The following is a 24210-nucleotide window of genomic DNA, read 5'->3' as shown; positions in this document are numbered from 1 at the left end:
AAATAATATAACATTTCAAGATTTATAGTTTATTGTAAACGTAATGTGCAGCTCTGTAAAGGGGCAACAAATATATGATAGATACGTGAGAACAAGATTTTTTTTAATCATCTTTAAGTGCACAAAACTATGAAAATATATGAAAGCGTGGCACAATGCGCTTATGCACATCCCGGGTGCAGAATGATGCGCTTAAAGCAACATGGAGTCAGAGGGCGCAGTGCAGCGCGAGTGCACATTAAAAAGTTCACGGCATAAAGAAACGATGAGCGTTGAGCGCACAAATCCTAGTCTACTATGTATATCGGTCGGTTTCTTCACAGTTTTAAATTCCGGTTATTGTGCGTGTGATGCCTTGTGTTGTCACCCGGGTAGGGAGCACAACATCGTTCAGAAACCGCTAGATAAACTCCAGGAAGATAAATTATTTTATCTGCATATCAAGTATTATAATGGGAATATATCATCTTGGAGTGAGCTTTACCGAACAGCTGACTGACTGTAACCAAACACGACGCGCAGTTTGAATGCTGAACGGAGAATGATGGACAGCTACAGTGGAGGAAAGACATTCAGCTATGGAATGGCTTTAGATGACTTTGTACTAGCAAATCATAAAATACTAATAATGATTGCTGAAAGATCATGTGACAATATATATTTCTGATGATTATTTAATTACCATGACATGCCTAATCTGAGCAAGTGACTGCCTGTCTTGAGTTTTGTCGACAGACGGAGGTGGCACGAAATGTGACGGAGGCGGCCGCTATGCAGGAAAAACCATAGAAAAACCCTGCGGTCATTGTTTAAACTCATCCTACTCCAACCAGGAGTCCGCAAATTTACATTTCCCCATTTCGGAGTCTGTTTCGCAACGTGTGGAGAGCAACACATCACCTAACTGCGCATTTCGCAAAATACGTGACATCACCCATAGACGGTGTGCGCGCCCGAGCTGATCTCACTGACATATCACTATTCAGACAGGACTAGTTTTTGTAAATTATATTTGAGTTACAATTCTCATCACCCAACATCTGTGATTTCAAATATATTCAAAATAATGTTTTCAGAGATTGAAGTAAAAAAAACTTTCTCCCACCATTTAGATTTTATTTCTTTTTGTTGTTAAAATCTTGTGAATCTTGTTCAATGTGCAGATTGCCTCTCTCTCAGTCCTTCCCCTCCCCCCTCACTCTCAGGCTCACCCTGGGTGTGTGTGTGTGGGGTCTCTCTCTCACCCTGTGAGTTTGTGTGTGTGCCTTTCTCTCTTTATGATGATAATTTACCCCTTTCATATCATAGACTATCACAAATAACTATCACTTGTGAATAAGTAAAAAAAGAACTATACAAATACCTTGAATTAAATACTGGCCTTCTGGACTTATAACATTTTGAGCAGGAAAAGATAACTTTTCACATATTTGAAAGAGATCTATTTCATCCTATGACATTAAAAATCATCTACATTTAAATTACATCATGGGTGTGGCTTGTGGTGATAGTGGCACCAGCTGCTGCGGTAAATGTGGCATATTCGAGCGATTTAAAAAAATTATCCTGTTTAAATGCATATTGCCTGCCGTGCACAGTTAAGCTGATGCCACCGGCGTGGCGGTGCCACCGGCTTGGGCCCGTCATCGCTGCTCGCAGCTTTAATTATTATTATTATTATTATTTTATCGACTTCTCGGGCACTTTTGGGGCTCTTACCATGCTCAAAAACTCTTGAAACTTAGCACACACATCGGAATGCGCGGCCATCAGAGCCGGGCTGAAGCTGGTACCCGGGCGTGGCAGGGGGACTCGACAGCGCCCCCTAAAGTGGTGTCTGAAAACTTGGTCTATATATCAAACACACTTGCACGTACATGTAAGAAACTCGGTACACATATAGACCTCATTGGGCCAAACAACTTTCGTGCTCTAAGTTACGTGTCAGCCCAACAGGAAGTGAGCTAATATGGGTTGTTCTGAAAACACATGCTCTGGAATTTAATATACTCCTCCGAGGCCATTGTTTCAATCAGTGCCAAACTCGGTCAGCATGAAGTCAAGACACAGAGGATGCTAAATTGCGAACGGATTTTTGATATCTTAAACGGTTTGGCCGTGGCGAAGCAACGAATTTATGGCGAGAAAAGGTAAACAGGAAGTGTGTAATAACTTGTGCAAACATTGACTGATTTGGATGAAACTTCAGCTGTGTGTTCGTTGTAAGAGGCCGATCACATGGATATGACTTTTGTGAGTCAAAGTTAAAGCGCCACCAACTGGCAGCAGGAAGTGTGTCACTTTCAAAAATGCTTTGAATCCCCATCTTATTTTCACCTGATTGACTTCAAACTTCATCAGTATAATGTGAAAACATGACAGATAGAGACATATGAATGAATTCCTGATATTTCAAATAATGCTGCCATGGCAACATGTCAAAGTTTAATAATGTTTTTGGCTGTTTGTGTGCCCTCCCCTCTATCACCAAAAGGGGGCAGTGTTGTATTATTTTTGAAACTCCCTTTCTCTCTCTCTCTCTCTCTGTGCTTGCTTATGTGATTTATGAGGACACAAATGTGTATGATGACATACACTGGTATTACAACGTAGTGGTTAATGTGGACATGAACTATGACACTATATCAGTACAGGACTCATTTTCTAAATGACATTTGAGTTACAATTCTTTTCACCTGACAGCCGTGATTTCATGTACTCATTCAGACAGAACTCTTTTTTTAAAACAGAGGAGTGTGAGTGTGTTTTCTATACATGTGCTTTACAGAAGGTCATGTGCTGTGTTTGCAAAGATCACTTTTGACACATTTGTCTTTAAATTCATACTGACATAGTTCAAATTTATTTAAAAAAAAAAATCACATTATTTTCTACAAGTGTCTGTTTATAAGTGTCTTTTTTCACAGAAAGTTTTTGTTTAAACGTGAATATTTGTATAATTCAGGGTCTGAGTTTTTACGTTCTCCTCGTAGGTGATTTATGCAATCTCCACCAAACTCGGTCAACGTGAAACGGAAGCTTAACGCATTAAAAATATTTAACGCAAATAACACAGCGTCCGTTTTTATATCCATTTTTGCTTAGCGTTACATGATCACGCTCCTATTCATGTAAATGCTTCCAAGCGCGACAAGACACAAGAGCGCGCGCTGTATGCCAGTGTCCTGTCTGTGTGTGTGTGTGTGTGTGTGTGTGTGTGTGTGTCAGTGTCCTGTCTGTGTGTGTGTGTGTGTGTGTGTGTGTGTGTGTGTGTGTGTGTCCTGTCTGTGTGTGTGTGTGTGTGTGTGTGTGTGTGTGTGTGTCAGTGTCAGTGTCCTGTCTGTGTGGATGCGTCTCATGTCAGCTAATCAAGGGACACTGACACACACACACACACACAAACACACACACACTCGACGCATAGATAGACTCGCGTCAGTTTCCTGCTCACATCGAGTTCTCTTTTGCTGTTGAACAAACAATAACACAGAGGATTTTGAGTATTCTCATATTAGAGTCTTAAATTAGTTAAATAACGTCTTAAATGAACTTTAAAGAGTTGTGAGGAAATGAGATGCGCGGGACCGCGCGTGAGATCCGCGGTTGTTCTTAAAGTGACAGGAGCACTGATGATGCCTGTCATTAATGTTCATCAAAGAACAACGGGAACAGAGAAAATTGTAGCTTTAATGATGATTCATCTATATTTCATTTATTATTTATGCAGTTAAGGAAGGTTTGATAACTATTACATTTCTGTATAACAGGGAAGGCCATGGGTAAATATAACATTTATTATTTTGGGTTTATGTAAAGATTTTTTTAAGTTCACTTAAATTAAAAGTTGTTTTTTAAAGACTAATAAATGTTGAAATTGGGAGCTTTCAGTTATACTGTAATGTAACGTCATTAATGTTTCATAGAGAATTTAGTATCAGTGATACTGGCCTTCATTCATAAAAAATGACAATACAACACATATTTACAATATGCTGTCTTTAAATTGTTTCTAAATTAATATGGAGAGTAACTGAAATTATTACAATATCAAAATATTACAAACTTAAAATATTAAAAACTTGCGATTAATCGTGATTAATTACAGAAAAAAATGTGATTAATTAGTTAATTTTTTACTTTACAGTCATTAGCTCTGACCAACAGGAAGTCAGATATTTTGGTTTGAACGTGAATATTTGTATAATTCCTCTTAACATGCTTGAAATTGCTTGAAACTCAACACACACATCAGAGATGTCAGTCAGTGGAAATGGGCAAAGCCTCAGAAATGCGTGTGTTGGAGGGGTGTTTATTACAACATAATCATGGTTTATGAAGACATTTCATGTGTCCCCGTAAATAAAAATAGCTTTAACAGCATACTAAACAATTTTTTAATAAAAATGTAAAAATGCAGAATGTTTTCTGTGATGGTAGGTTTAGGGGTAGTGTGTGTGTGTGTGTGTGTGTGTGTGTGTGTGTGTGTGTGTGTGTGTGTGTGTGTGTGTGTGTGTGATATGTAGGCTTAGGGGTAGTGTAGGGGGATAGAATGTACAGTTTTTACAGTATACAAACCATTAAGTCTATGGAATGCCATCTGCCTGTCTTTCCCCTTCCCCCTCTCTATCTGTGTGTGTGTGTGTGTGGGGGGGGTCTCTCTCTCACCCTGTGAGTTTGTGTGTGTGCCTTTCTCTCAGTCCTTCCCCTCCCCCTCACTCTCACTCTATCATTGTGTGTGTGTGTGTGCCTTTCTCTTTTGATCATAATTTAACCCTTTCATATAGGCTATCACAAAATAACTATCACTTAAAATAAAAACGTCATGTGATGTGTTTGCCAAGATCACGTATGATGCACATGTCTTTAAATTAATTATTTACTGATATAATATAAATGTATTAAAACATAAATTTCACATGATTTTATAAAAGTGGCTATTTATAATAAACTTCCATAAAATGTAGACACGCATCTTACTCTTACCTGACACTGATATTAAAATCATCTTTGCAGTTTCTGTGATTTGGCTCCATTTATACATTTTTTATTCAAAAGAATTTATTGGACCACCCATATTGAAATGAAAGCATGTTTTATGGTGCATAAGATTGGTGCACAAACGGTAGCTAAGGTAGCTCAAAAACACATGAAGAGAAGTGTTAGAATAAAACAACATCAGCATTCGAATGGTATTCTGAACTCATTCCAATTTGACCTTTGACATAATCTGACATGAAATTCATATAAATTTAATTGATCTCATAGATGTGGCTGTTGTGGTTTGTGGTCATAGCAGCACCAACTGCTGCAGTTAATGTGGTGAATTCAGATGACTTTGACATAGTCCTTTTATGTTTTCCCATTTTAAATGCCTATTGCCTGCCGTGCACAGTTAAGCTGATGCCACCGGCGTGGCGGTGCCACCGGCTTGGGCCCGTCATCGCTGCTCGCAGCTTTAATTTAGTTTTCTATTTGATGTTGGGAAACGTTGTTGTGGTCGTGCCAGCGCGACCTATATCAAAATTTTGGTCGCACCAGCAGAAATTGTTTTGCAAAATGACTCACAGTCTGAGGTCCTGCCTTATTGGTCGGCCTCTAATATTAACTAAACTGTGGTTTAGTCATGTTTCTAAAAGGGTGTGACGTTTTAATCAAAGGGTGGAGATGATGGTGGACATTAGCAGCAGGGAAGAGCTACAACTCAGAGTCAGCTTTAAACATCTCTGAGAACTCAATATGGTCACTCACAGGAGCATCAGACAAGACTAAAAGAGGTAGTTCACCCAAAAAAGGATTATTTTTTTAATTTCTCACGTCGCTCAAAATTAAGACTTTTGTTCATCTTCGGTAGACAAATGAAGATCTTTTTGATGAATTCTGAAAGCTTTCTCTCAATCCATTAACAGCTACGCAACAACCACTTTGATGCTTCAAAAAGTTCATAAAGGACTTCTGGTTTGGGCGACGCAATTCATTGTTTAATTCATTGGCACGAGCGCACTCAGTGAACTAAGTGCCGGTATTTTCTTTGCCAGATAATCACAAGTTGATTTTCGTCTTTTGTCATGTAAACTCGGGTAGGCTACATTTAGTTGAGTGACTGATTCGCCAGGACTTTTTATTTATTTTTTCGTTATGAGAACTCAAACCTGCGCAATGCAATATATATATATATTGTTGTCTCTTTGTCTACTTTGATTTTAGAGACTCGGATACACAACGTGGACCTTTTTTTTTTTTTTTTTTTTTACATTAAAATGTCTGTTAAATTGAGATGATAGGATCAGGAGCACCGCCAAACTCACTAGCCAGAAGAGATGAGTGAATATCACAGTAAGGTGATCTCGTAGGGCTCTCCTGTGGTGAAAAGAGGGACACTCTCCTTAAAACTCCAAACTTCTAAACACAGTAAGGGTTATCTTTAGAACCTCACTTCTGGAAGTCCTAAAAGTTTGGATTCAGATTCTTAACATGTTTATGTTACAGTATGTTTTTTGTTCTACTTTGTATTGTTTTGTAGCTGATGTTCATTGCAGCCAAGATGATGCATCACAGAAAATGGACCTTGTAAAAGAAGTACAGTTATTAAGTGCAATTTTGAGATGGAGACCAATAAGCAGAGACAGAGAGTTATCTCCTTTAAAGTTAATGGTGTATTAAACACTCAAAAGCAGTTATTCCTTGGTTATGAACGACAACCAGTTAAGAAAAGGCGAAAACTTATCAGGTGCAAGGATAACTTTGAGGTAACGTTACAAGCTAAAGCGAGTCAGACATCAGCTTCGACCAGCAACACTGAAGTGCAGACCGAACTGGAAAAGCCTCGTAAGTAATTAGTTTATGCAACATCTTTATTTCGCATGATGGCATGCATTAACAATGAAATACATGATTTATCCTTTAGCATTTAAAAAAAAAAGAGCCTAAATGTAGCCTAATGCACCGCACTGCTGAGCTTAAGTTGGCTAAAAGAGTAGTGATTATCTTCTCTGGGTGCCCAATTTAACTTACCCAGTTTGTGTTTAAATTGCTTACATAGATTACAGTGCATGCACCCACTCTGACACTACTCCGGAGACTTCATTCTTGGATGAGCGACAAACCTCCACAACCCATGAGCATGGTAAGTTAGCCTAGTACAATGTTTTCCCCCCCAGTTAGATTCGAATCTGTATAATGCAAAACTATGTTGGTAGGTTAACCAGAGATGATAGTGAGTTAAGTGTCTAGGCTATACAGATAAACAAAAACAAAAAAAGGTTAGGCACCCCTGGTAATTTTTTTTACAAAGTTTATTATCTGCTGGGCTCTTGAAGCAGTAACTTCCTTTGGATATGTTTTGTACAAATAGTGACATTTAAGATATGAAATTACATTTATAGAATCAACTTCAACAATGTTATATAATAACAATAGGTGCAAAAGTTACAACAGCCTGTAGATGCTTCCTCTGGCCACTGCTTAGTCCCTTGTGCCTGCTCAGCAGATGATAAACTGTAAATATTAATAATGAACAGGGGTGCCTAAACTTTTGCATAAAACTAAGTACTAGTATTGGTATTCCTATAGATAACATGAATTACCTTGCCATCTGCTACTGAAGTAGTAGAGCACAATATTAAGCCTGAAGCCTGATTTCATTTTCATTGTAAATTTAGATTGTAATGGGGACGCCTCTTCTGACAAGACAGAAACCCAGTGGGAAGACCCTGCCTTACTGCATCATGGTTATGCGAAGCTGCCCACCAACACTAAAGAAGTCCGGCATCAAGCAACACAGTGCAGTGTGGCACATAATATTCTTCTGAATGATTCAGACTCATTACTGTACACTGGCATTCCACTTCAAACATTTAATTATCTTGTTTCAGTGCTTGAACAGTTTGCTGGATCTTTTAAAATGTCTGTAAGAGACCAAGTGCTTATAACATTAATGAAATTAAGATTGAACCTAATGATTGGTGATCTGAGCAGATGGTTCTTCATATCAGAGCGCTTGTCAAGTAAGATTATATCTTACTGGATTGACAAATTGGAGGAAGTTACAAGAAACCTCATCCTTGTCTCTGCAGCTTATGGTGGACGCTGTAGTGACAAGTTTATTACTATGGATTCTGGAGTACTTACAACCGGGTGATGAGGTCATGGCAGACCGTGGATTCACAATTAGAGACATACTCTTTGAAAGGAAAGTTAACCTAGTCATACCGTCATTCACAAAAAAAGGGGCACAACTTACTGAAGAACAGGTCACTTCCAGTAGAAGAATTCCAAATGCTAGAATACACGTGGAAAGGGCCATCAGACGCCTAAAGGTGTTTAAAATCTTATCACAAGTAGTGCCTATTTCCCTGGTCCCAAAAGTAGACAAAATTCTACGCATGTTCTGCCCTTGTGAATTTGCGGTGTGATCTCATTCGTGATGCCGAGCAGCAGGTCACTTCATGCGTGTTTAAAACCAAGCAGGGAGAGAGTTCAGGGGGAAGCAATGGGAAATGTGAACTTCAGTGCAGCTTCAAATAAACTCAAGAATTGTGATATTAGACAGGATTGATATCAGTGCAGAGTAGAATTGTGATAGGTAGAAGTAATATTTGTATTTTAATATTTGTAATTGTTGAAATGTTGTCCATGTCAGACATTGTCAGTAGACATTTTATTTTTTTAATCAACATAAAAATAGATGCATGAACTTCAATGAATTTAAGTGCATTGTAATAAACATAAATTAACATTTCATTGCTTTAAATTGAATTATTTCCAACAATGGGCACTAACAATTGCCCTTGCTCACATTTGTCTTTCCTTACTCTTGCTTTACACTTTCCTCACAATTTCAGTGTATCTCCCATCAAACTTAAGACGCTCTGCTGCAAATTTGTCAACAAGTTGAGGCAGCATGGATGAGAAGTAGAAAGCTCTCAACCGCTTCACCTGTTCCATGACAAACAGCTCATCAAATGGTACACTAAATACCACACTCTCATCTGGTGTCCAGATCATCAGTCTGGCTGTCTTGAGACCTGTGCAAAACATTCCTAGTTGGACTTGCATGCAATAGCCTCGGCTTAGTCGGCTACCAGTTTTCTGAACCTCAAGTTTTCCATCCACTATCTTGAAATCACTGAATCTCTGAGATAACAGTTCACTGAGTGTCTGATGATTTTTACTGGGGACAGGGCATTTAATCTCTAGGAGCTCACAGGAGTTGATGATTCCATCCGGACTTGCTGACAACCATGGCTCTGCACCACATACAGGGAGTGCAGAATTATTAGGCACGTTGATTTTCTGATCATATTTTTTTTTCCAGGCACATTTGACCAATTCCAAACCACAGTAATCCTAATAACTACTATTGATTTAGTATTTAATAATGTATAAGTGTAGGCATGTTTTCTTTTACAGATAAATTGAGCCAAAAAAGAGATTTAACTCAGACTGAAAAGTCAAAAAGTATTAAATGCCCATGAGAAGGATGCAATAATAATGCAATACTAGACATTGCATTTAAGGCATGACCATTGGACAGTGAAATGCTCGTTGGGTCAGCAGGGTCAGACAAAAACATGTGGCGGAGAAAAGACACCTGTTAACTGCAAAAGAATTAAGAATTAAGGTGAAGAATTAAGGGTGAAACCATCAGGAACCCTTTAGTCTCCAGCGCCACCATTTTCCAGAGCTGCAACCTACCTGGAGTCTCCAGAAGTGCAAGGTGTCAGGATCTCAGAGACTTCAGTTAGGTAAAGAATCCTAAAAAATGACCCCCACTAAATAAGAATCATAAGCTGAAGTGTTGTAAAATACATGAAGCCTGCTTTTTTATAGGCTTTATAGGTTGAGAATGACTCTTGAAGGACCAGCTCCACATCCTCTAGTACCACTGTTTGAAGAATTCATCTTCCAGAATCTGGCAGTACGTTTTGGGAGTTCATTTTAGTCCATCCTGAAGTCCGTTTTGCAGAGATGGACTAAAAATGAACTCCCAAAACGTACTGCCAGATTCTGGAAGATGAATTCTTCAAACAGTGGTACTAGAGGATGTGGTGCTGGTCCTTCAAGAGTCACTCTCAACCTATCTGTCCATAAAGCCTATAAAAAAACCTTCTTCATGTATTTTACAACACTTCAGCTTGTGATTCTTATCTAGTGGGGGTCATTTTTTAGGATTCTTTACCTAACTGAAGTCTCTGAGATCCTGACACCTTGCACTTCTGGAGACTCCAGGTAGGTTGCAGCTCTGGAAAATGGTGGCGCTGGAGACTAAAGGGTTCCTGATGGTTTCACCCTTAATTCTTCACCTTAATTCTTAATTATTTTGCAGTTAACAGGTGTCTTTTCTTCACCACCTGTTTTTGTCAGATCCTGCTGACCCAACGAGCATTTCACTGTCCAATGGTCACGCCTTAACTGCAATGTCTAGTATTGCATTAGTATTGCATCCTTCTCATGGGCATTTAATACTTTTTGACTTTTCAGTCTGAGTTAAATCTCTTTTTTGGCTCAATTTATCTGTAAAAGAAAACATGCCTAATAATTCTGCACACCTGAATATAAGGTGATTTTCATTTCCAGCCTTCATGAACAATTATATATCACTTATACATTATTAAATACTAAATCAATAGTAGTTATTAGGATTACTGTGGTTTGGAATTGGTCAAATGTGCCTGGAAAAAAAATATGATCAGAAAATCAACGTGCCTAATAATTCTGCACTCCCTGTACAACTGTGCCCGTGTGTGTTATGTTTATTCCCTGTTCTTTCAATTGGTTGCAAGCTGTTTCTTCCTTTTCTTTCCCATAATTAGTGGCATAGTTACCACGAAAGCTGGGGTAAAAGTGCTCACACAAAAACTTTTCACTATGTGCCTGCACGTACAGGCACCTTCTTTGCTGAACTGGCTGTAATTCTAAGTTTCCTAGAACTGTGCCACAGATCAGATGCACTCTGCCCCCTCGTCTCAAGTTCCAGTGTATTAGCTTGTTTGCCATCCATATTAACATAAGCCTGATAGAATTTCTGGCATTTCACACAACTCAGATCACTGTCATGATTTTGATGTGACAGAAATGTTAAATCATTGATGGTTCCCTGTTCTTTTGAACTGCCCTGTTGTTCTGCTGATGGAGTGGCATTGTAACACTTTTCTAGTAGCGTGTTCTTGAAAAGGAATAGAGGTTTTGTTTGAGATGCGTCCACTCTCTAAAGTCTTTGTGGGACTGATACTGTGGTGTGTTTGGGAGTTGACTGCCAACTGCCCTAGTTTCTCCCTCATATTTATTCTCTGCTTTGTGGTGACAAACAGACGCTTGGGCTGAAGGTTCTTGAATGTCCCTTCATTCCATCTCCGCTACGCGTCAGTACATGCAAGCCCTGTCTTTCCACTAACCACTGCATTCTGGACCTGAATCAGACATAATGATATATTGTTGCTGATTACAGGTGAAATTTGAAAAATTAGAATATTGTGCAAAAGTTAATTAATTTCAGTAATTCAACTTAAAAGGTTAAACTAATATATTATATAGACTCATTACATGCAAAGTGAGATATTTCAAGCCTTTATTTGTTAACATTTTTATTTTCATGTAATGAGTCTATTTAATATATTTGTTTAACCGATTTAAAAAACTGCACTACAACTGTATATATTTTTGCAAGGGGTATGTTTATTGTTTTCAATAATTTACAGATTTAATGTGTGGCAAGACCGCTCTAACAGCCTAACGTTACCTTCCAAATGACCGCTGCTGCATGGCTACAAGATTTCCCTAGCCCTGCAATGCATGAACAGCCGACTGTTTCGATAATACCAATGGGCCTCGTTATTAACCAAGCAAGTTGCTTGGGCTTGTTGAGGCTCTGACTAGGCTCGACTTCAGCCTTAAGGAATATAAACTTGTCGTATTTTTTACACAGTATTTTGTTGCTGTGTAGATAGTTGTAAGCCTCTGTGCTCTTATAATTGAAATAAAAAAAAACACCCTCATTAAGAACGAAATAGTTAATGATATCCACATAGCTAACGTCTGGCCACAATTTCATATCGTCTACCCATTCCGTTAAGGTAGACGGATGGGGCACTTTAACTGAACTATCACCAGTTCTTGTAAGATAGTCAGATCCATGCAACCATCTGGGAGATGTGATCATTTTGCCAAGGGCGTTGTTATAAAAATCTACTCCAGAACCCTGATAATACCAAGCGTATCGCTGATAGCAGTATCTACAGACTAACATAAACCGGAAGTTCGATACCGGCTTGTTCTACGTTGCCATAGCGATCATGGGAAAGGTCAGAGTTCGGGAAAGTTGTGGATACAAGAGACACATTTAAACGAAACTGAGCATTTTAAACTTTAAGGGGGATTTAAATATTTATTTTCAGTTTCTTATAAATCTGGTCACAGACGTTGTAATTCTTATATCAAGTCAAGTAACTTGCGAGCATTTGTCAGAAAGGAAAGATAAAAAAGGCAGATTTACATCTACGCCCCTCCTGGAAGTCAATGGTCTTTCTTCAGGCAAATATTTAAAGGTCCCATGGCATGGCATTTTTCTATTATTTTATAATGTTTCCTGAGGTGTACTTATATTGTTAGTATGATTTTTACATCATAAAATGTCATAATTTATAAATAAAAGGCATTTTTTCAATACTGCTGTTTGCCCTGTGGCTGAATGCCCTGTTTCAAGAGGCGTGTCTGCTGTGAGACTTCAGTAAAAACGCCCACTGTTGTGATTGGCTGACATCTTTGCATTTGAAATGAGAGGAGGGGGCGTGGTTTAACGAGGTCTACGAGGCACGAGCTGCTGCCAGAGAGACGGATGGACCGGAGTTCACTTCACATTAGGGATGGGCGATATCTTATCGTTTGCGATATACCGGTAAAAATTCTCCCCACGATAAGAATTTGTCTTCCCACGATAATAGCGATAAAGCCTTGTTGATGGCGCGACCCATCCGCACAATGCCGCCGCTGGCCGTCTTGATGCCCTAAGCGTTATTACTTTATGATGGCCGCGGTGGCTGCGTTCGTCACTTTGTATAGCTGAACGGGGGTTGGAGAGAGAATTTTCTTGTGGTGCCCCCCGCAACACTCGGTGCCCTAAGCGCCGCGCAATGGGAGCGGCGGCACTGAATCCGCATCTCAAGTGCAGAGCGAAAACAACTATGGTGAAAGCTGCGGAAGAGTTAACAGCTAAACGAGGGGCTACCTGAGGGCAATCTGAACCATACAGATGTATTTTCACTCGCTGAGCGCTTAAGATATCCACTCTTTCTCAATCGATCGGTAAAGCACACTATTTCAGTTCATCTCAATGAATGCGCAGTGTATTTGACGCACATTAAACACTAGTGTGCGGCGCGCGACTGAGAGCGCTCAGTGTTTCACACACACTCAAAGAGAGCGAGAGAGTCTTATACCACACAGAAATGATGTGCTACATGTAAACAATATCCTTTGTTGTATTTTCCTGTAAAATAGTGGCGTTTATTTAGAATTATTCAGCCTTTCATGAACAGGAAGAAACGAATGCACAAATGGGAATCTCATTGGCTGGCATGCACCTATTACTGTGTTTTGATTTCAACAAATCAGTTTGAATGAGCGCTGACAACGTGATTAATATTCATGAACCCAGAAGTTAATTAATCCTTAGTCCAGTTTATTTGTATTAGTAGAAGAATTTGTGGTATTATTAACTCAAATTACTGAAGTTCTATCATTAAATCATTATTTTCAACTTTTTTTTAATCTGAAGACATTTTTGGGATAATTACTTTTGCTGTTTCTGCTATTTTTACCACTGTTTACCACTGCACCATGAGTGTATGTATAAATACAGAATCGGTTTACATTTAAAACTTGTCATTGATTTTAATTATTATTGTTTGTATTGTGTGATGTTTTTCAGCACAGTTGCACTATTTAAACATTACCTGCACTTTTACAGAAGACAATTATATCTGCAACTTTTCCATTTCTGAAAAGGCTGGTGTGGAATTTTACATAAAATGTTTTTATATATATATATATATAGGGATACATTTTTCAAGTCCATATCGCCCATCCCTACTTCACATCAGTTCTGTCAGTCTCAGTTCAGTGAACTGTTGTAGTACCAGCATATACTTCAGGTTATTAGTCTATTTCTAGTCAGAGGGGCTGTCACTCATGTCAGAAAGTTAGTAACTTTAGTAAATTATGGATCAGCGCTGACTGGAGACGCGAACCGTTTAGAACGATTCAGTCCGATTTGGTGAACTGATTCGGTTCACTAAAAAGAACCGATTCAAAAGAATGATTCGTTCGCGAACCGGACATCATGGAGACGGAGCGATTGCTAACAAAGTTATTTATAGTAACTACGGAGTTATGAGAGCGCTGTCTGTCAGCGCAAGTTTATTGTGTTTGTATCTGAGAGTTCTGAATAAACACGAGTCCCAGTCTAACCGAGTCCGTCTTCGTAACACATGCAAAGTACCATTACACCTGTTGAGATGAACGAGTTATGAGTAATTGTTGATAATAGCATTATTTTTAGATATGTTCCTATCATATGAAAAGCGTCAGTGACGCGCATTGAGTGCACAGCGCAAACAAAGACACAACAGCAGTAATCAAATGTAATCCAGTTTATTTTGGGAATAGCTGCCTAGCCTAGCCCGGATATGCTCACGCTTACCCCCCTTCTGCTTAATCTCGCGCCGCGTTTGGTGCCTCCGCTGTGGGCCAGATGCAGTACTGGGGGTCGGTGATGTTGAAGGCCGACCGGTCAGTGCAGCCCAAGCTTCGGCGTGTGTGAGGTTTATCTCTAAAGATGTGACTCTGCTGATGTTGAGCAGAAACGACTGTATGCACATTTTAGAACCGATAGACGAGGACGTACAAAAACACTGACTCACAAGATAGAAAACACGAAAACACCGTTCTGTCTTGAGAGAGAGAAGCCGCAGTGTGTGCACGAATAATAAATAATTAGCTACACATCAGAAATCACTGATCACAGATCAGAAGGAACTGAAAAAAGACTTCTGTTTTCATTTGTACATCCAAACACTGAGAAACTGCCAGCATTCACTTGTTCACAAGCCATGATCTCTCGAGCGCTTGCATGGGCGTGCCAGATTCTCTGGGTGGAGGAAAGGGAGGTAACCGTTCCTGCTTGGACGTCAAACCAGGAGACTTCAGGATTGGCTAGTCAAGCCTGTCATTTTCTCAAAGGCAGAGAGAGACAGCCAGAACTCGGTTTTACACCAATCAACATTTCTATCCACTTGGGGACAATATTCAGGCTAGGGGAACTCATATTAATGTTGAAAAACCTCATAAAATGAAAATTTCATGCCATGGGACCTTTAATATGATATCAAAAGAATCCGAGGGCATACTTATATGTGGAGGTGACATGAATATTCGCTTGTCAAAACTGGACTATTCTAGGAAAAATCCTATACTTCAAAACCGGGTGAGCAAGAAAGTTAAAGGGGTGATGAATTGAGAAATCAACTTTCCTCTGAGCCTTTGATTTATAAAAGTTCATTGTGATATAAGAATATCCTGTAAGTTTCAGAGCTGAAAACGTACTTGTTGGTCAAAGAAAAGTTTTTATTGACACCAGGCCCAGAAAACGCTCAATCTCAGAATATGTCGACCACTGACGCCATAGAATGCAGAGGCACCGCTTCAAGCCCGCCCACCGACTCGAGGAGCTAAACGGGTCGCTACAGGGCAATAAACATGCCGGTTCCAGCTGTGTAAGACATTGCACGTTCTTTCGCTTCATTTCACCACGGAATTGATTGTAAACAAGATATAGGTCGAGAATGGATTTGCAAACATATTGAGATTAAAACACAATGCTGTGCCTTCTGTATTGGATCCGACAGGAAAGGTGCAACACACACTTATGTGAGCAAAACATGTTTTTTTATGTGTTAGTATTGCATGGTAACAGATCGTTTGATATCTATTGATTACATACCTTAGGACGCGGTCACAGGCTGGAGAAGGTGTTATTAGTTCATTCGTGATCAGACTCTGACTTGTAGCGCCAGTGCTCGCAAAGCCCAACGTCCCGGGGCTATGTGTTTTTCAGACGGGTTACCAAAACGTATCACTGGCCTGCCGACGGGTTATCTTAAATAGTGAAATAACATTCCTTTCTTGCACGCGCATGCATGTGTGTGTACAGTTCGTAGTTATATTCACTGATCAGGCAGGCCAAATACAAAAATAACATTCAAATCAATCGCGGGTGTTTGATAAAGATATTCTTCGAGCCCTGTGAACGTTTCTCCAGACGCTTTCAAAACAATTTCCACATGTACTGTCACTGACAGGGGGAGCTGAAGCTCATTAACCCTCAGGGGTACTTCATTTATGGGTCACATTCAGGACCTTCGGGTCAAAAATGACCCGGAGGGCAGGATTAAGATAAAAAAAGATTTGAGTAAAATCAATGAAATATATTTTTGTTCAATAATATTTTTTCTTTTCTTTTTTGGTGTTTTGAGATAATTTTATGATTTAAAATTAATATTTATGCAATAATTATGACCCATTTTTTCCCATTGAATATAATAAATGTATATATATAATATATATATATATATATATAATTTTTTATTTTAGCTGTATTTCATTTAAGAGTCAAGCCAAGGCCTCATTTAAGCAATTTTTAAAATGAGATCGGTGCCATCCGATGGACACATTGAGCATTTTTAATCACGCAATAACACATTTTTACCACTATAGTGGTATAAGCTCGCTGTCTTTGTCCTCCCCAAGTTTCTCCACCTCTACATGCATTTTTACAGTCTATGGTCACTTCATGAGAATTTACTGTCATATAATGAACACAGACACTCAAATGCGTTCACGGCAACCCGTCACAATAAAAGTTCGGTTTAACGTGAAGAAATTTTCAGAATATGTTAACTACTGTTGTAGCCTACAGTAGACCTACGTCTCTATGTAGTAATAATAATAATACGTCTTTTATACAGTTATATTGTAAAACTAAAATACATTTTTCCGTTTGCAGTGTTAGATTTGCGGCTGCATTTGAAGTTCTTTTTCGCTTAAGAAAAATAAATAATATTACTGTCAAATGCATGTCTGATAATACAAATACTGTAATGAATACAGTAGTTCACTGTATGTATTTGTTCATGTTTTATTAAAGGATAAGTCTGAAGCACACCATAAAATATTTCAAGCAATTCATACAGGGCTAGTAGTATATATATAGCTGTATATGCAGATATACACCTAGATATCAGATCAGTACTTAGTATCGGCGGATACACTGAGCCCAGGTATCGGAATCGGTATTGGGAAGGGAAAAAGGGTATCGGAACATCTCTAGCCGTATCTATATATATCCGGAATGTAACCGGACCGAATCAGAACGTGTTTTCACTGGCACCGAGGCAGAGAGCTCGTCACATTTCACAACTATTCAGTATTTTCAAGCACATGTTTATTTTAGGTTTCAGACATTTAAATGCACATAATTATTAGCAAAAAACACACACCGATGTCTATAGCGGCAACGACAATCCTTTCAGACAGTTATAATTTGACTACGTGTTTACACATTATAAAGTTTACTCTATTGTTCTCCCAGTTCAGCGGTCACTTACTTTCATGTAATTCGTGAGACTTAGATGAATTTATGTGATGTAAATCCGACAGATCCGATTCTCTGAGGCGCAAACTAACATGGCGGTGCCCATAGCGCATTATACAGCTCTGGAAAAAATTAAGAGACCACTTAACATTGAGAAATCAATGTTAAGTGGTCTCTTAATTTTTTCCAGGAGCAGTAGATCAACTAACACACATATTTGAAAATCAGAATATCAGATAGTTCATGACATAGTTAAGGGTATAAAACGGGTGACATGACTAAAATAATTACATTTCTTACGCCCCATGAAGCCTTGCGTCAAAAGTGGGCATGTCTTCCGGTTCGAAGTAAACTAGCGGTACGTGACATTCGTGACATTATGCATTTACATTGTAGTTTATGATGTTTTCGTAGCGGATAGAAAATGTATCTGACTCAAACAAGCGGATTAGTTTTTAATGCACATTTTTAGAATTCATGTGCATCTTGGCGTTTCCATTCAGCATGTTTTTATGCGATATTCCAAAATGCGCAACAAAAAGGTGGATTGAAACATAGCTTATTGACATTCAACAGTTGACAGTCATTCAAGCTATCCAAATTTGCTAACAATGTGCACAAACTCAACGAACTTTCAAAAGGGTGAAACAACAGTACGTTTACCCTCCGCGGTAGTTGGTTGGGAGGATGACGTGAAGTGGCCTCATATCACATACGGTAGCATTTTTACCTATTTTCTAGATTCAGTAGCCTGTGATGGTAAGGCGATGAACAATTTGAAAAGCTCACAGGTGTATCAGTCAGAAACGAGCTTGTGTATCTAAAAGCGGACATTGAGCCATCATAAGGCTTGTGTGCTAGCATCGGTCACAGGTGAAGTACAGCAGGGTTGCCAACTCTCACGCATTTGGCGTGATACTCACGCTTTCAGGCTCTGCCTCACGCTGCCCAACTTAATCTCACGCCAAATTTCCAAACCTGCTTTTGATATTAAATAAAGTCTAAGCTTTAACATTTTTTAAAGTTTAATGCGAAATTCAAACTATAAATAGCGTTTTGCTGCTAATATGGCATATTAAACAGTTAAAGCCAGAGTGTTGAAAAACGGAGTTGCGACATGCTCTCTCATCTCCCGGTGGTGCGCGCGGTCACGTGCTTCACGGAGCTCTCAATACTTCTAGCGCTGTGTCAATGCATTTGAATGGCTTGATGCACAACAGCTCCACTTTACAAATGTTTGCAGCAAGTTTTGGTAAACAGTACAGCATTGTGTGCATTGATTATTACGTCAACCATACAGGATCGTTTTATAATGGAGAGTGATGGAGATGCGTAAACGTTAACAATGTTAATGTTATTTTTATTGTATTTAGCCCTCAGGTAGCCTATTCCTTACTAATTGGTCACACTCATACTCATTGATGGTCAAATGTGACCATACACCTTAACTATTTTTCAATTGTATAAATGTTCTATATTTTAGTTCAATAATATTTATTGAATATTTTAAGATATTTTGGTACTAAATACTATTTGCGCAATAATTATGGTCCATTAATGACCACTTAAGATATTTATATTATTTATATTAGGCTACAATTAGTATAGTAATTAAAGGGTCACTTCAGTGATTTAGCATTAGGCATTGTATCAGTAGAAACCCGGTGGAATATTCAAATTATGGTACTTTCTCTCCTCATATCCCCCTGAGACGAGATAATGATGCATTTTATTTCTGGAAAAATTCCTCAGATGACGCAAATATCGTCATTTTGCGTCATCCAAGGATTTTTTTGGCCAGAGGCTAAAACTACAGCCACTAGATGGAGCTGTTCCGCATGTTATCAACCCGCCCACAGGGGAGAGATCTCACGCACAGAATGTAATATACAACAGCTCTTCGTGATGAATGAAATCTGACACTGCTGCGTCTGTGACGTGACTTTCGTTCGGCTCACTCACACTTTATTGAAAAGACACGTTCAGTTTTTAATTGTAGTGTTTATTCTCTAACTGGACGAAATGATTGTATTACTATGAAGATCAAAACAACGGTGTGGCCTTGTAGGGCAGCGAAGCAAGTGCATTCTGGGAGTTGTTGTCTTTCGTCCACATGAGACAAAAATACATTTTCTCTTTTCTCAGTCTAGAAGGCACCAAATTCAAAAATAATTTCAAATTTCTTCTGAATAAATGACCCTGTTTACAAACAAAGCTTAAGCTAAATCACTGAAGATACCCTTTAAGGTTAAATTAGAGAATTCTTATTCAAAGAGGCAAATTAAGAGTCATTTTGTGGCTCGAAAAATAATAATTTCCATTTGTAATGCCATTACCCACTGGTGCCTTTATAGTCTATGATTTCAAATTTGAGAATGAAACCAACCTGTTTGTTCCTCAGTATCTTCTTGTTTCAGACTGAATACTTCTTCAATCCTCAAGTCTTCACTCTCCTCTTTAATAAACGCCATCTTTATAATAGATGTGGATCTCAGTCGCTTCACCAGGAGTTTTTCTGTGTCATGTTTAAGATGAGAATATTTACCAGAAAGAAAAATAAAGCTCAATCAAAGTGATTACCACCCGCAGCAGTACAAATTAATACAATTTCACAATATAAGAACACAAATTATACATAAAGTTGGTATTTAATGATTTGAATATTACATTTTATTACACATTACATTAGAATTTTCAAGAAAACATTTTCAGTTGGTTTGTAAAAGTTAAATTACTTAAACCTCCTTTCATCACATAACTTTCTCCAGTGACTGAGTTCGTGTTTACGATGAACTGATTCTGAACTGACAATATACAACGCAAAATGAGACGCACCTTTTCTGTTAAGGCCTTTGCACACTGAGTCCGAAATTCTCGCATGCGTTTTTTCGTATTCGTGATCCGAAAAATTTGTCACGCACAGAGACCTTGCACACTGAGTCCGATGGGTATTAATGAATGCGTTACGAAAAAAAACGCAAAACAACACAAAATGCCGTCTTCCACCTCCTTATCAAGGAGCTGCGGGATTATCCAGACCGATTCAAAGTTGAATGTCAGTGGCTCCGTTTGATGCTTTGCTAGCTATACTGGAGCCACGTATTAAAAAGAAGACCACTAATTACCAATCCTGAGCACGCAGAGGCAGTATGTCTAGGATCCGCGCGTACACTCACACACACACACACACACACGGTTTACAGGGAGTTGGTGTGCTATAATTATAGCGGTGATATTGCAGTATTTTTGATACAATAATATTTGTATATATAATTGTATGTATCTGAGGAGCACTGGCGATTCATTCTCCACCATTGCTAGCAGTTTTAGGTTGGGCATCAGCACTGTAGATGGGAAAAACGGATGCGAAAAACGCAGAAAATCGAACCTGTTCCGATTTTTTTTTTTGACGGACAAAAGTTTCGGAGGCAGTGACAGTGTGCAAGCGTACGGAGCCCCTAAAGGGACGTGGTGGTGGAAAAAAATTAGGATGGGAGGATATTTTTTTTCCAAATCGTTTGCGTTCCCTCGCAAAGATATTTGCGTTCCCCCGAGAAACTTTGCGTTCCCACGCAAAAGTTTTGCGTTCCCTCGCAAAGATATTTGCGTTCCCTCGCAAAAGTTTTGCGTTCCCTCGCAAAGATATTTGCGTTCCCTCGCAAAGATATTTGCGTTCCCTCGCAAAGATAGATGTCCCACGGGCCGTTTCAAACAGCTCAGTAGGCTACGTTAACAATATTGTATCCATTAAATGAGCGGTTAGAGTTATTTTGAACTTGGACTTAGGCTATAGCCTAGGCGAGTGCTCAATGAGTTCGGTGAGCTAAACGTTGTTAAAACACAATGTCTCTTTAACGTAGACAACAAGCTGCAACCTATTTTTCCTCAAAACGAGCCTTATAATATAAATTAATTGGGTCTATATGAGCAGGCGGCTGAGAGACAAGTCCGAAGGGACTGTCTGCAAAGTGCAAAACCCGAAAAGCGTATAGCCTACTACAAGTCATAACTTCAATGTTACACACTGTGTCTCCAAATTCAGTTTACAAATCAATGGTCACTTAGTTACGGAGCCCCTAAAGGGACGTGGTGGTGGAAAAAAATTAGGATGGGAGGATATTTTTTTTCCAAATCGTTTGCGTTCCCTCGCAAAACCTTTGCGTTCCCTCGCAAAGATATTTGCGTTCCCCCGAGAAACTTTGCGTTCCCACGCAAAAGTTTTGCGTTCCCTCGCAAAGATATTTGCGTTCCCTCGCAAAAGTTTTGCGTTCCCTCGCAAAGATATTTGCGTTCCCACGCAAAACTTTGCGTTCCCTCGCAAAGATATTTGCGTTCCCTCGCAAAGATAGATGTCCCACGGGTTGTTTCTAACAGCTCAGCTCTTTAACGTTGTTAAAACACAATGTCTCTTTAACGTAGACAACAAGCTGCAACCTATTTTTCCTCAAAACAAGCCTTATAATATAAATTAATTGGGTCTATATGAGCAGGCGGCTGAGAGACAAGTCCGAAGGGACTGTCTGCAAAGTGCAAAACCCGAAAAGCGTATAGCCTACTACAAGTCATAACTTCAATGTTACACACTGTGTCTCCAAATTCAGTGTACACATCAATCGTCACTTAGTTTGATAAAAACACTTAGTTTGATAAAATTTGCTTTTGCATAATTGTTAGGATTATTTTATTAGGAAAAATGTTCAGCAAACTTCACTGAAATGCACTGTACTGTAGCCTACTGTCACCAAATTCAGTTCACACATCACGCTCTCCTGCTGGTTATACTACAACGCTTAGTTTGGCAATAGCACATAAAAATAATAAAAGTAATAGCACACAGCCATAGGCCTATTCTTTACACAAATGATGTTGGTACCCAGCTAAAATACAGTAGTTGCAAGTTCCATAGCTTTTGTATGATAATTGCTTACTAATTTTGATGGCATTACACTGTATAGCCTACTGTATTAGTATATTGTAGTAGGAGATTGATTATTATTGCCTATTTTTTAGTAACGCCTTTCGGGTTTTGCACTTTGCAGACGGTCCCTTTTTACTTGTCTCTCATATATTAAGGCTCGTTTTGAGGAAAATTATGTTGCAGCTCGTTGTCTACGTTAAAGGTGTCATTTGTGTTTTGAACGTTTTTAGCTCACGAGTTATTGATCCAGGAAGTTAAAATCTGTGTATACATTGCCAACTACTGAACTCCGAAGCACTGACTGTATTATAATACTTAAGCCCAAGTTCAAAATAACTCTAACCGCTCTAACGCTATTGGATACAATATTGTTAACGTAGCCTACTGAGCTGTTTGAAACGGCCCGTGGGACATATCTTTGCGAGGGAACGCAAATATCTTTGCGAGGGAACGCAAGTTTTGCGTGGGAACGCAAATATCTTTGCGAGGGAACGCAAAACTTTTGCGAGGGAACGCAAATATCTTTGCGAGGGAACGCAAAACTTTTGCGTGGGAACGCAAAGTTTCTCGGGGGAACGCAAATATCTTTGCGAGGGAACGCAAAGTTTCTCGGGGGAACGCAAATATCTTTGCGAGGGAACGCAAAAGTTTTGCGAGGGAACGCAAACCATTTGGAAAAAAAATATCCTCCCATCCTAATTTTTTTCCACCACCACGTCCCTTTAGGGGCTCCGTACGTTATAGATGTGTAGCTTTACATAACATTTATTAATATCAGATGAAGTAATACAATTGTCCATTTAATGCAGAATAATTTTCTAATAGTTATAAGAACGCTATTAATTTCTATCGATCCAAACAAGTTAAATGTTTTAAAACACAAACCTTTCTTCAGCCGATTCACAACAAACGCAGGGTCGCGACGCATACTTGTGACGTCACATCGCCAGACCAAAATAAAAGTCCTGTTCACAAGTTGCTGTCTCAAATCACAAAGTGGATTTAAAGTGACATGCAAAAACTCACAGTTCAAAATATGAAGAAACAAATAAGGTTCATATTTGAATCCTTGAAGAAATGCATATTTAAATACACATAGCCTAATGATGTGTCCCATGATCTTATAGAGATTCTGTGTGAGATTTAAAACAGTCATGATCATAGACTGTAAAAAAATATGGACGACGCGACTCCATTGACTTCCGCTGACCAAAGTTGAAGCTTTCATAGGCCCGCTCACGGCGCTGACATCTTGGGACCGAGTCTGCGCAGTAGCGATCTCGGGACCGGAGTTGCGCAGTAGAGAACAGGAAGTAGAGGCGCGATTATCAAAAGCCCGCCCACACTCTCACAGATGCAGAATAATTAATTATGTTGGTGTGAAATAAACAGTTATGGAAGTGTAGAAATGAAAGCTAAAGCTCCAATCTCCTCACAAAAATCCAGAAAAAAGTCCGTTAGTGCCTCAGTGACAACTTCACTCAGAGAAGCCGTCAATCTCAGCTGTCAATCATGACGTCACACCCCCGTTTTTATAGCATCAAATAACTCACTAAAACTAAACTTATTTAAAAAACGAACACTTGAAATGAAATTATTGTAATAAAAACTGCCTAAAATGACAGAAACCATCTTTAGGAAACAATTA

The 24210-nt window shown here is 39.0% G+C and overlaps 1 protein-coding gene across 1 annotated transcript in view; it reads right to left on the bottom strand.

Moving 5' to 3' along the window:
• The window catches only part of LOC307126512 (uncharacterized protein), a 33855-nt gene extending 10088 nt beyond the window's left edge, over positions 1 to 23767 (bottom strand). The window contains exons 1-2 of the mRNA XM_079817072.1: positions 23448 to 23767; positions 20031 to 20159 (exon numbers count right to left, since the gene is read on the bottom strand). Coding sequence (XP_079673198.1) covers positions 20031 to 20159; positions 23448 to 23724 — 406 coding nt within the window. The 5' untranslated portion in view covers positions 23725 to 23767. The remainder of the gene's footprint in view (positions 1 to 20030; positions 20160 to 23447) is intronic.
• Positions 23768 to 24210: the final 443 nt, after the last annotated feature.

The sequence above is a fragment of the Gobio gobio genome, assembly GCF_949357685.1.
Source record: "Gobio gobio genome assembly, chromosome: 5".
Taxonomy (NCBI): Eukaryota; Metazoa; Chordata; class Actinopteri; order Cypriniformes; family Gobionidae; genus Gobio; species Gobio gobio.
This window is presented reverse-complemented; position numbering and strand designations above follow the sequence as displayed.